Source organism: Carettochelys insculpta, chromosome 29 (genome assembly GCF_033958435.1).
Source record: "Carettochelys insculpta isolate YL-2023 chromosome 29, ASM3395843v1, whole genome shotgun sequence".
Classification (NCBI taxonomy): domain Eukaryota; kingdom Metazoa; phylum Chordata; order Testudines; family Carettochelyidae; genus Carettochelys; species Carettochelys insculpta.
Genome location: NC_134165.1, coordinates 2,679,399 through 2,690,876, shown reverse-complemented (window position 1 = coordinate 2,690,876; position 11,478 = coordinate 2,679,399). Strand labels below are relative to the sequence as shown.

At 58.6% G+C, this 11,478-nt stretch overlaps 1 protein-coding gene across 4 annotated transcripts; it reads left to right on the top strand.

The window, feature by feature from the left end:
* Positions 1 to 62: 62 nt before the first annotated feature.
* FBXW9 (F-box and WD repeat domain containing 9) lies at positions 63 to 11,222 on the top strand. Of its 4 annotated transcripts, none has more exons than XR_012642813.1 (11): positions 63 to 543; positions 1,889 to 2,317; positions 4,000 to 4,139; positions 4,720 to 4,848; positions 5,853 to 5,965; positions 6,609 to 6,700; positions 7,108 to 7,308; positions 7,955 to 8,068; positions 8,829 to 8,918; positions 10,129 to 10,194; positions 10,543 to 10,616. XR_012642813.1 is itself a non-coding variant. In XM_074980249.1 (11 exons), the coding sequence occupies exons 2-11, from the start codon at positions 1,891 to 1,893 to the stop codon at positions 10,615 to 10,617; spliced, it is 1,395 nt and encodes a 464-aa protein (XP_074836350.1). In that variant the 5' UTR covers positions 217 to 543; positions 1,889 to 1,890; the 3' UTR covers positions 10,618 to 11,222. The 4 variants fall into 4 exon arrangements, 3 of the variants coding, with proteins under 3 accessions (XP_074836350.1, XP_074836351.1, XP_074836352.1); XM_074980249.1 differs by having other exon boundaries at positions 217 to 543; positions 7,108 to 7,256; positions 10,543 to 11,222; XM_074980250.1 differs by having other exon boundaries at positions 461 to 580; positions 7,108 to 7,256; positions 10,543 to 11,222.
* The last annotated feature ends 256 nt before the right edge of the window (positions 11,223 to 11,478 follow it).

Here is an 11,478-nt window from a genome sequence, read left to right as displayed (position 1 = left end):
CCTCTGTGTACCTCAGTTTCTCCATCTATAAAGCAGGGAAATAATGCATGCTTTCTTGGTTCAAGGTGGGTTAAGATCACTATCTAATGCATTCAGGGACGTGTACTCAGAGGCACTCATCTAGGTTCAACGGGGGTTGTGGGATGGTGTGGGGCAGGTGAGGTAAGCTGTGTGCCTCAGTTTCCCCATCTTGCAAAAGGAGCAGCAGGGTAATTTAAACTACGGTTAGAAGGGTTTTGGGAAACTGGTACTGTTGGGCCCTGAGGAAGGAAGAAGTGGGCGTGCGCTCTGGCCCTGTATGCACAGTACAATAGGGCAGGAGGGGAAACGGGTAGTGATGTCATAACAGCGTCATGCGTCCGTGATTCTGATGTCACTGTAACAGCGTCGCAACGCTGGACGAGCTGCACGTGGATGGCGCGCCACGTGACGCCGACGATGCTGGCGCGCCGCTGTACTCGTGACGTTATCTCCCAGCGCCGGAAGTGACTTGTAACCCGGGAGACGACGCGCCGGGGAGCTGCAAGTCCGGCAGACGCGGAGGTGGGGCTTAGCCGGTCGCTATCGGCCCCGTCCCGGGGTACGAGGGAGCGGGGGGGAGGGGAGAGCCTCGCCCCACCCCGGGCCCTGCTCCACCCCGCGGCTCGGGGTGGGGGGTCTCCAGAGACGGGGAGGGGCTGAGTCTGGCGGCTGGGGGAGGGGAGTGAGACCCCCCGGCGGGTCCTGTGCCAGGCCCGGGACCCGCCCCTTGCGGCTGTCGTGCACCGAGACCAGGCCGCGCCGCGCCCCCGCCCCCGCCCCCGCCCCCGCCGAGCCGCCTTCACCCTCCCGCTCGGCCTGGTCCCTCGCGGGGGGCGGGGCTGTGTAAAGCCCCCGCGACCCCCAGTTGTGTCGCTGGAGGGGAAGCGCCACGTGAGCGCCCTTCTGGCGGGCGTGAGCCCGAGCCTGGCAAGCGGCCGGGGAGCCCATCGCCCACTGTCGCCTTGTCAGCCCCCGGCGGGGCGCAGCCAGCCCGTCTCCCGGCCCCTGGCCCCTTTGCTCTCTAACTGGAGCCTGAGCTCCGTTCCGGGAGGCTGGGATCTTCCTCGTGATTGCTCGTTGCTCCGCGTGCCTGTGTGAGCCGTGGAGGCTCCTGTTGTCTTTCCAGCTGGTCTGTCCATAGGGCTGTTTCATCCAGTCCTGAAAGACCCGTTCATCCCACCCCAGACCGTTACGTGGCGCACAAGCCTGTATCTCTTTATCTGTCCCCAGCCCCAGATAACTATTTAATTCCCCACCCCCGGGCAGCGAGACCTCACTTAAGGTGAGAGTTTGGAGAACAAGTGAGAGTTGTGTCAGTCCTCCCTCCTCCTTTTCCCTCCGGCGCTGGGAGAGGCTGCAGAACCAGAGGATGGGTTGCTGAGGACGTAGAGCAGCGGGTACAGCAGGTGGGACGTAGTGGTGGATCTAGAGATGAATGATGGGAGAGAAATGCGGAACAGGACCCAGCAGCTGCAAATTAAAGACAGATTAAGTCAAATGAAATATTAGATACTGGAGGAGAGTTAGCGTTGGAACCGCCTCTAAAGGGAGAGATGGCTTCTTCGTCTTGTCGTTCTGGAAGATGCTTTGGCCAAACACAAGTTATTGGGCTCCCAGTGGGTCACTGGGTGACTCTGATCTACTGGAGATGGGGCGGATGACCCAATGATTGCTCTGGCTTTTAAACTCCATTGCTGGGCTGATCACAGCCAGCTGGCGGAATGGAAGGGGCTGGTGGACTGAACCTTTCCCTTGCTGTACTGGATGCTGGGGCTGAATGACACTCTGCTCTGTGATGCGTGCTATATGCTGTACTGGTTCCTATACCACGTGCTTCTCATTCTCATTGTCTCTACTGCTTCTGCAGCCATGGAGGTAGCACCGAACTCCTCGGAGGACCCCCAGGGCTCTGACAATGACTCTGACATGGAGAACAGGGCTGACCCAGATGTGCAGGCTCAGGAGTACATCGATCGTGTTCTCAGCTCTGCTCCACCCGACCACAAGGCCCAGTGCCCGCCTCCTGAGTCTCTCTCTGTGGGGACCAGGGCCCAGGCCTCTGAGCACAGGCCTTTCCTGGAGCTGAAGAAGTCTCCGGCAGGCGATGACGTGACCTCTGGGCTGTTGGCCCTCCCTCTGGAGCTGATCCTGGAGATCTGCTCTTACCTGGAAGCCAGGTTTGTTCTCGAGGTCTTGCCCTTGGTCTGTCGGACCCTCAGGGATATTGTGCAGGACCAAGTGACCTGGAGGATTCGCCTTCAGAAGAGGATCAGTGGGTGTTACCCGGTGGTGGAAGGTAGATCTCCATTGGGCTTTCTTCATTGGAAGTGGGACGTGGAGGAGAGAGAGGGGCTGCACACAGGGCTGGTGGCCAGGAATTCCAGGTTCTACTGTAGCATCGAGCACTGTTTCGTGGCCTCAGAGTGGGTCCCACAGGTAGCTTTTCTACCTTAAGAGTTAGGTGCTGCTGGATAGAGCTGTGTGAGGAAGGTAACAATGACTCAAGGGTCCTAGCCCAGCTCTTGATGAGAGTTGGGTCTAATGACTAGAGCAGGAGACCAGCAGTCTGGGCTCCTGGGTTCTGTCCCCAGCTCTGGAAGGGGGATGGGTGTAGTGCAGGGGGCAGGCGATAATTTTTGGTGGAGCAGCACTCCGAGAATTTGGTGAGTGATCAAGGGCTGCACTCTTCCATGATGCTAATAGAGGAGGAAGTTTTGACTAAGGGATTGGGGTGCAGGAGGGGTGTGAGTTTGGGTGAAAGAGGGGGTTGTGGCCTGGGGCTGAAGATTTGGGTTGGTGGAGTGGGGGTAGAGGTTACTGGTGAAAGGAGGGGCTGAAGTGCCAGACACAGGCTCTGGCTGGGAGACACTTATGTGGGTGACTCCTGGCCAGCAGCCCAGCAGGTTCCCCACCTTCCTCAGAAGGCTTCTCAGAGTAGCTGGCAGGGGCCATGTGCATTTGTGAACAGCTGCAAGTCTGGGGCTGGGGGCAGCATGCAAAGCCTCTCCCCTCCTTCCCTAGGCTTGCAGCTGTTCAGACAGGGCCCCGCAGCTGGCTGCTCTGAGCAGCGTGCGGGGGCAGGGCATGCCTGGAGCCTGACTGAGGCACCCACTCTGCCCGTGTGCTGGCTACAGTGGCTTGGCAGGCCAGATGCAGCCTATGGGCTGTATTTTACCAGGCCCTGGTCTAGTGGTTAGAGTGGGGGAGCGTTAGGAATCGGGACACCTGAGTTCTGTTCCCTGCTTTGCAGCTGACATGGCCAAGTCCTCTCCTTAGTTTATCTTGGCAGCGGTTCTTCCCTGGAGCGGGGACCGGTAGTGGTTTGGGGTACTCCGAGGTGGCAGTTCGAAGGGAGTGTTTTGGGGCCTCGAGAGAGGATGTGTCCCTGTCCTTTGGAAGACAGAGGTTTATGGACCCTAAAGTGGGGGTTCTAAGGTGGGGGGTGCATACCCCAGGGGTACACCCAGGTCTTCCAGGCTATACAGCAGCTCATTTAGATATTTGCCTAGTTTTACAGCAAGTTACATAAAAAACACTACGAAGTCAATACACATTAAAATTTCACACGGTGGTTTGTTTCTGCTGGTTTACGCACCCTGCATGGAAATGCAAGGACAGTTGTTGTACTCCAGCTGATTTATTTTAAAATTGTGTAGTTGGGGTGAGATCACCAGCAGTTTGGCAGTAATAGTGTTGCTCTGACATTTGTTTTTATGTCTGTGTTTAAGCAAGTAGCTTTTAGGTGAGGTGAAACATGGGGGTACACGGAATGAATCAGACTGTTGAAAGGGGCACCGTAGCCTAGGAAGGTGAGAGTCATTGCCCTGCAGGAAGTGGGCTTTATATAGCCGCAACTCGACCTGGTGCAGTTGGCTGGGGGATCAAAGCTCCCAGCAGTTCTGGAAACCCGAGATTCCTTCCCCACCCGGAGCAGGACATGCCATACCTGATTCTTACAATCGGTTCCTTCCTACGTAGAGGAGGACTTGGACTGGCCAGCTGCCTGCATGGAGGTGGAGGAGCATCTTAGGCACTGGGCCTGTGACGGCGAGAGAATGGAGTACTTCTCCCTTGCCGACGGCCACTTTGCCTCTGTTGACTCCGTTCTGCTCCTGCAGGTGAGTTCCGCTTTCCTCCTTTGCTGGTCGTTGCTGTCTGGTCGGGGCTGCAAATCAGGAGTGGGGTTCTGCTCCTGGCTCTAGGAGGGAAGGGCATGAGGTCTAGTGATGCAGAGCAGAGTGAGGACTCCTGCACTCTATTTCTGGGTTTGGCACCTGCTCATCTCTAATTATGGCAGGCGGCTGTTGGTCAGAGCAAGCACAGAAGACTTTGCCTATGAGTGGTTGGTTGTGGTGGTGGTATCTGCCGAGCCCTGGTAGCTGGGGCAGGTCCCTGCCTTGGTTTCTGGAGTGAGGAGCTCTGTAGGATGAGGGTGGGGGATATTTTCACATCACCTGAGCGGCTCACGTCATTAGAACTGTGGGAAGCTGAGACACAGATCAGGGAAGGATTTGCCAGAGATGATGCAGCAAATTGGTGGCAGAGCCAGGAACAGACCCCAGGTGTCCCCACGTGGAGCTCTGTCCCTCTCTGCCCGCTCCCTCTGAGCATCTCGTCATATCTTTGCTCATGTGCTGGGACTGGCAAGTTGCTCCCATTCCAAAGGACCCGCGGCCGGTCTGTCTCCTTGCCTTGCAGGGCGGCGCTCTCTGTGTCTCGGGCTCCCGGGACCGCAATGTCAACTTGTGGGATCTGCGGCAGCTGGGCCAGTCCCCGGACAAGGTGCTGGTGAAAGCGCTGGGCACAGAGCGTCATGGGACGCACAAGGTGGGAACCTGATTTTCACCCTCCCTAGAGGTGGGGGGTGTCTGTGCTGGCCACCCACTTCCCCTGGAGGGAAGCTTGCTAAGCTTCCTCTGAGCTGGAGAAAGGTGCTGGTGGCCTAAGCAGGTGGCAAGTGAGCCCATCCCAGCCTGCTAGGGCTGACGTGTGTTGGAAACACATGGACGCCAGCCCTGCTGAGACACCTGGGGGGGAAGACCCTCACCCAGTCCCTGTGCCCCCTTGGTCCAGGCCCTTTCTTCCTGCCCTCTGCGGATGGCTCTGAGCCAGCTGGTTTTCCCCCCCGTGCTGAGGTCTTGGCAGAGATGTCCTGTCCACTGGACAGTTCAGAGCAGCCACTGCAGGACCTTCGCTTTGGGGGGCTCCATGGGGCACAGGGCAGCCCAGGGGATTACTGGGGGCCTGGTACTGGCAGCAGGGCTTGAGCCACCAAGCCATGGGAAGCAAAAGGACCCAGCCCTGACCTGCTTTGCTCCCCCGAGTGTGGCAGCTGGGAGTCAAGGGAGCAGAACAGCCCGAACCAGCTCACTCTGCACCCCGCAGCTGCTGGTGAACGTGACGAGCCCCGACTCCTGTTGCTGGTGCCAGGCCCCCAGTTCGACCCCTGAGTGTGCCGCTCATCAGCAGGAGCTTTGGGGAAGGGGCAGAGCATGGGTGTGAAAAGGCAGGGTGGGGCCCGGGGGAAGGGGTGGAGTAGGAGCCGAACAGAGGCAGGAGGAGGCCCGGCCTGGGGCCGGGTTGGGGGTGGTTTTTCCAGGCCTGGGTTCTATTTCCCACTCCGGGGCAACGTGTCCAATGACTGGCAGAGGGAGGGTGCACCAGGACCACCTTCTTGCTTTCCTGCTCCCTGCCTCAGCTTCCCTGTCTGCACACCGGGGTTAACTCTGCGTGTGGCAGTGGGTCTCTGGGCTGGAGGGCTTTGGGGAAGGACACCAGAGCCGGGCAGGCCTCCTACTTAAACCCCTTCTTCTCCTTTTCCCTGTGCGCAGGGCTGGGTGTGGTCACTGGCTGCAAGAGACAACAAGGTGTGTTCGGGCTCCTGGGACAGCACAGTGAAGCTGTGGGACATAGAGGTCAACGGGCAGCAGTTTGGGGAGATCAGGTGCTGTTTCCCCTTTCCCGGCACTGCTAGGAGCAGCCGGCTTCAGCGGGCAGGAGACGGGCGCTCCAAGCTGCCTCCCGTCCATGCCCTTCTGGGAGAGGGAGACTTCCGAGGGCCTTAGCCAGCAGTTGGCTCTGCTGTCCCTTAGGGATTTGCCTTGGGGCTTCCATGTTCGGTTGAGAGCCGGGGAGGTGGTGCTGCTGGGCAGAGCTGGGCCAAGGGTCGGGGTGGGAATTTCCCTGCCCTAGTGATGGGGGTAACTGCATTGCCTTATCCTACAGAGGTACTGAGGTTATGTGCATTAAAGAGTGCCAGGTGCTCTGACATTACGGTAATGGGAGCGGACCCATTATGGTGCTCCAACATTACGGTAATGGTGGAGAGGGGCGGGCCGGCGGGTGCTGGGATGTTACGGTAATGGCGGAGGGGGCGGGCCGGCGGGTGCTGGGACGTTATTTAGTGGGACTCTCTGATAAGTACCTGAGCGAGGGGCAGCAGAGATGAGGGGTCTCACCCCCCCACCGCTGATGGGAACAGAGGGACCAAAGGGCTTGGCCATGCCAGCCCTGGGAGGGTGAAGAGACTCATTCTGAAGGATCATGGTTGTTCTCCCTGGGCTGCCCTGTCGTCTCCCCATTCCCAGGGGGAAAGCTGCTGTGCTGTGTCTCTCCTACCTGCCTGACATCCTGGTCACTGGGACCTACGACAAGAAGGTGACAGTGTACGACCCGCGAGGTTTGTTCAGCTCGTCCCAGGGCCCTTTAACCTGGTTCTTTTCCCGTGGCCCTGACGATCCGTTCTCTGCTCCTCCGGCTTGCTTGCTCGCTTGCCTCCTGCGTTTTCTGACGACACCTCACAAGCAGGCTTTGTGGAGCTTTTACCTTAGTCCTCCAAAAGGGGCAACCTGCTGCCGTCTAGCTGCCAGGTGTGGGTCCTGGCGGGGGAGATCTGCCCCCTGACTTGGAGAAGGGGGAGATCTGCTGGCCCCCTGGCTGTGTGGGCAGGGCGCAGGAAGACCATTCTCGCCAGGCTCGGGGATGCCTCAGAGGGAAAGTGATCCAGGGCCTCACATGGGCACCACCTGCCTAGGATCCCACAGCTGTGTCACAGCAGTGGTTCTGACACTGGTTCCTTCCCGGCAGCGCTCCCGGCCCCGCTGAAGAGCCGCAAGCTCCACTCTAGTGCCGTCCTGTCCCTTGCGGCCGACGACCGCTTCATCATCTCGGGCAGCGAGGACCGGACGCTGGTCGTTTTCGATCGACGGACCAACAGCGTCCTCCAGAGGCTGCAGGTGGGGGCGGGAGGCCTGGAGGTTGCCTGCGATCTGCCCGGCGAGGAGGGATGTGAGAGTTTGCAGACGCTCTTACCCAAGATTGTTTTTTGGGGAATGAAGTATGGGAGGGTCTCTGACCTTGGCTACTTTGAAGGGCGGCATGGAGTGCAGGGGATCAGGACTCCTGGTTCTGTCCCCAGCTCTGGGGGAGGAGTGGGGTCTGGTAACTGGGTGTGGCTGAGAGTCAGAACTCTCGGGTTTGTCAGTGAGGTACGGTTTGCTGTGCCTCAGTTTCCCTAGATGCCCGGTGGGGATAACAGGCCTCCGTTAGGAAGGAAGGATTGCTTGATGACCGCACAGTGCTTTTAGCTCCTCCAGCCTGGCTAGCCAGAAGTCTGCTTGTTCACCAGCAGCGAGGGATGCAGCGCTCAGGGCTGGTGCTGCATGGCTGCCCTCAGGGGCTTGCGGAACCTTCCTCCGTCTTGGTCTCCCCCTCCCCCCAAACCTGAGCTGCTGCCTCTGATTCAACCTCTCATACTAGTTGTCTCTGATATCTGGTTCCCCACCGACGCCTGCTGTGTACCAGGCAGCCTGACCCGTTCCATCTTCAGGGAGCACCTAGAATAATGCAGAGGGTGTTGTGCGAGCCACGCACCGATCCGTCCCCATCACAACCACATCTTTGCCAGCTTCTCTTGACCCCTCTCTTTTTCCAGCTGGAATCCTACCTCCTCTCCATGTCCTACCAGGGGACGCAGCTGTGGGCTGGGGACAACCAGGGACTGCTCTACGTCTTTGCAAACAGAGGGGGCAGCTTCCAGCACATCCGGGTGCGCAGCCTCCCCTGAGCCGGGCTTGACGGGGGAGGCGGAGGGAGGGGAGTGCACTTTTGCTGAGCGTTGGGCCTGTTCTCCCAGTTGGCTCCTGGGGAGAAATCTGGCCCCTGCTGGGCCAGGATTTCACCCCAGGTGATTAACGCCACGGATGCTACTTGTTTGCCTGCCTGCCTGCACCTGAGGGCTACAAACTCAGCCAATATCAGCTTTGTCAGTTTCACTTAATGCCTCCCCTCTGCTATCCCCATGCTCTATTCCCAGTGCCCTGGGGGGAGCACTCTGCCCTGGGTGGCCAGGGAGATGGGTCTCAATGACCCATTTGCTACTTGACACCCCCCCCCCCCAGTGGAGGTGGCAGCAGATGGCCCTGGGTGGGTACCACAGCGGGTAAGGAGCTTGCCTCACGCTTGGTTGACCGGACTTGACTTTAGCCCCCATGTGCCTCAGTTCCCCATTGGTACAATGAAAGCATGTCCTGGGGGCAGGGGGAAATCAGATCATGATCCGCTCAGGCTCTGCAGTGATGGGCCCAGATGAAGACCAAAAGTACCTGGGTTTCTGTGGGTTCCTGGCAAATCTGACCTGCCGTACCCTGAGGCCCCTTGGAGCAGGAACCCACAGGGTGAGGTTGGGATGCGGATGCAGGCGCGGCCCTGGCGTGAAGGAAGTGGGCTAGGAGCACAGGGATGCGCGGGACCCGCTGTGTCCCAGACGGGGGCACACGAAGGGCTGACAGCTTCCTTGCTCCCTGCAGTACTTCAATGTGGGTCACCGGTCCCAGATCACTGGGGTCTCGCACTCCCTGGGCACTCTGTACACGACCTCCACTGACAAGACCCTGCGGGTAAGATCCCTGCTCTTCTAGCAGCCCCTTCCCCATCCCACTGCCCAGAGCATGCTCAGAAAGGCCAGGAATGGCAGCGTGCTAAATCCAGCTCCGGGACCCCCGCGGCAGGTCACTCCCCTGCTCTGTGCCTCGGTTTCTCCCCACCTTGGAGGAGAGGGGAGTTCCCTGCTTCCTGTGGGGTTCTGAAGGTTGTGTGTCAGGCCCTTGGAAAGCTCTGACTTCCCCTTGTGACCACTGGCAGCCAGTCCTGGGCCTGAGGTAACTGCACCAAGGCAAGTCTTTAGCGCTTCTGGACAAATTGGAGAAATAGTCTGAGGTAAACAGGATGAAGTTTAATAAAAACAAATGCAAAGTGCTCCTTCCTAAGTGGAGCAATCGGTTTCACACACACAGGATGGGAAGCGACTGCCTAGGAACGAGTACAGCAGAAAGGGACCCTAGGGGTTATAGTGGACCACAAGCTAAATATGAGTCAACAGTGTGACGCTGTTGCAAAAAAAGCAAACATGGTTCTAGGATGCAGTAACAGGTGTGTTGTGAACAAGACACGAGAAGTCGTTAGGACTCAGCTGGAGTATTGTGTCCAGTTCTGGGCACTGCAGTTCAAGAAGGATGTGGAGAAATTGGAAAGGGTCCAGAAAAGAGCAACAAGAATGATCAAAGTTCTGGAGAACATGAGCAATGAGGAAAGGCTGGAAGAATTGGGCTTGTTTAGTTTGGAAAAGAGAAGATTGGGGGGGGCATGATAGCAGTTTTCAGGTATCTAAAGGTGCCAGGAGGAAGAGGGAGAAAACTTGTTGTTCTTGGCCTCTGAGGATAGAAGCAGCAGCAATGGGCTTAAACTGCAGCAAGGGAGGTTTAGGTTGGAGATTGGGAAAAAGTTCCGAACTGTCAGGGTGGTCAAACAGTGGAATAAATTGCCAGGGGAGGTTGTGGAATCTCCATCACTGGAGATATTTAAGAACAGGTTAGGTAAGTGTCTATCAGGGATGGTCTAGACAGTACTTGGTCCTGCCACGAGGACAGGGGGCTGGACTCGACCTCTCAAGGTCCCTTCCAGTCCTCGCATTCTGTGATTCGCTGGCCACCAAAGTACCAACACCCCCCTTTCCTCCCCCAGAAAGAGCTCAGAGCAGGGCTCCCACCACTTCTCCCCATGGGGTCAGGCGGCCCTGGGCAACCTCCCCCACGAGTTTTCTTATTCCAGATACACGTTCCAACAGACCCGCCTCGCACCGTCTGCTCCCGGACACACAGCAACGTGCTGAACGGGGTAAGGAGGGGCCCTGGGACTCTGAACCTGCCTCCAGAGCTCCCAGCCAACTTGCTGCTGTGTTCTCGCGGGAGGGGAGAATACCCTGGGGAGTCCCCACCCCTCTCTCCCTCTCCCTTCGGGCTTTCTTCCTTTGGCGGGGGCAGACCACCCCTCAGAGCAGCCAGAGGGGCACTCCCTCCCGCCAGCGACCATGCAGCTCCAAGAGTGACTCTGGGGCCATGCTGAACCCTAGGAGCCTGGTGTACGTGGCTCAACTCAGACTGGAATGGTGGGTCCTGGACTGATGTGGCCTCAGCTCCCTGTGCTGGTTTGCAGCACCGCTGCCATCCCTGCTTCCCCCCACAGATCAGCGCCGAGGGCAACGTCGTAGTAGCTGCTTCCGGGGGCCTGTCCTTGGAAATCTGGAGGGTCAATGCCTGAGGGAGGCCTGGATCTGCAGAGCCACGTCATGGAGCTGCGGCCCCCGAGGGAGGCGCTGTACCCGGTGCCTGTGTGCCGGCGGGAGGGCGGCCAGAGTTCCAGCACCTGTTTTGTCGTTTTGTTCATTGCTCTTTGGAAGAGGCCTGAGTGGCTGAAAGGTCAAAGCTTCACCGCTTGAGTTCGCCCCGGTGCTGCTATTCCCAAGGGATCGGAGCCCGGCCAGCCCCTCCTCCTTCCAGGTGCACTGCCTTAACTCTGCTTCCCCTCATCCACCCTCGGGGGTCCTTAGCCATCGCAGCGCTGGCTCCCAGGCAGCCTGTGCTACTCAGCTGGCGCCTGCTTCTCCACAGGGCGCTCCCTCAGGGCTAGTTCCAAATATCCCTCCTCTCGGGTCACAGTGCAGGGGGGACGGGCAGAACAGGGCGGCACCAGTGACCATCCCAGCCAGCTCCACGCAGCCGGAGGATGCTCTCTGGGGAAGACTGAGGAAGACAGACCAAGGGCCAATCAAATCGAAGAGGGGTGGGGCTGATGTGAAGCCGAAAGGGGCTAAGTTTCAACCCACTTGCTCAATGTTGTTGATTAAAATATTCCACCAGACTGGGTCTGATGAGAGCTCGCTGGGTTCTTTCTCCCCTGCCCTGTGAAATCACACGTCTTGTTGGAAACCCGCTCCCTGCAGCCTTGAAAGTCGAGAGGTGGGGCGGCTTTTCCCTGCCCCACCCCACGCAGGAGGCGAAGGGGCTCAGGCTGGTTTCAGTTTCCGTGCCGAGTGAAGCACTTGGGGAACTGGGCTGCAGGTGATTTGTGGGGAGGTATCGGCTCCGCTCAGGACCCACGGGGTTGCCCAGAGTGAGAGGA

Coding starts and splice junctions, on each gene's coding strand:
- FBXW9 (XM_074980249.1), top strand. CDS start 1,891: ATGGAGGTAGCACCGAACTCCTCGGAGGACCCCCAGGGCTCTGACAAT. Junction 8,069..8,828: donor GCAGCTTCCAGCACATCCGG/GTGCGCAGCCTC, acceptor TGCTCCCTGCAG/TACTTCAATGTGGGTCACCG. Junction 8,919..10,128: donor CCACTGACAAGACCCTGCGG/GTAAGATCCCTG, acceptor TTCTTATTCCAG/ATACACGTTCCAACAGACCC.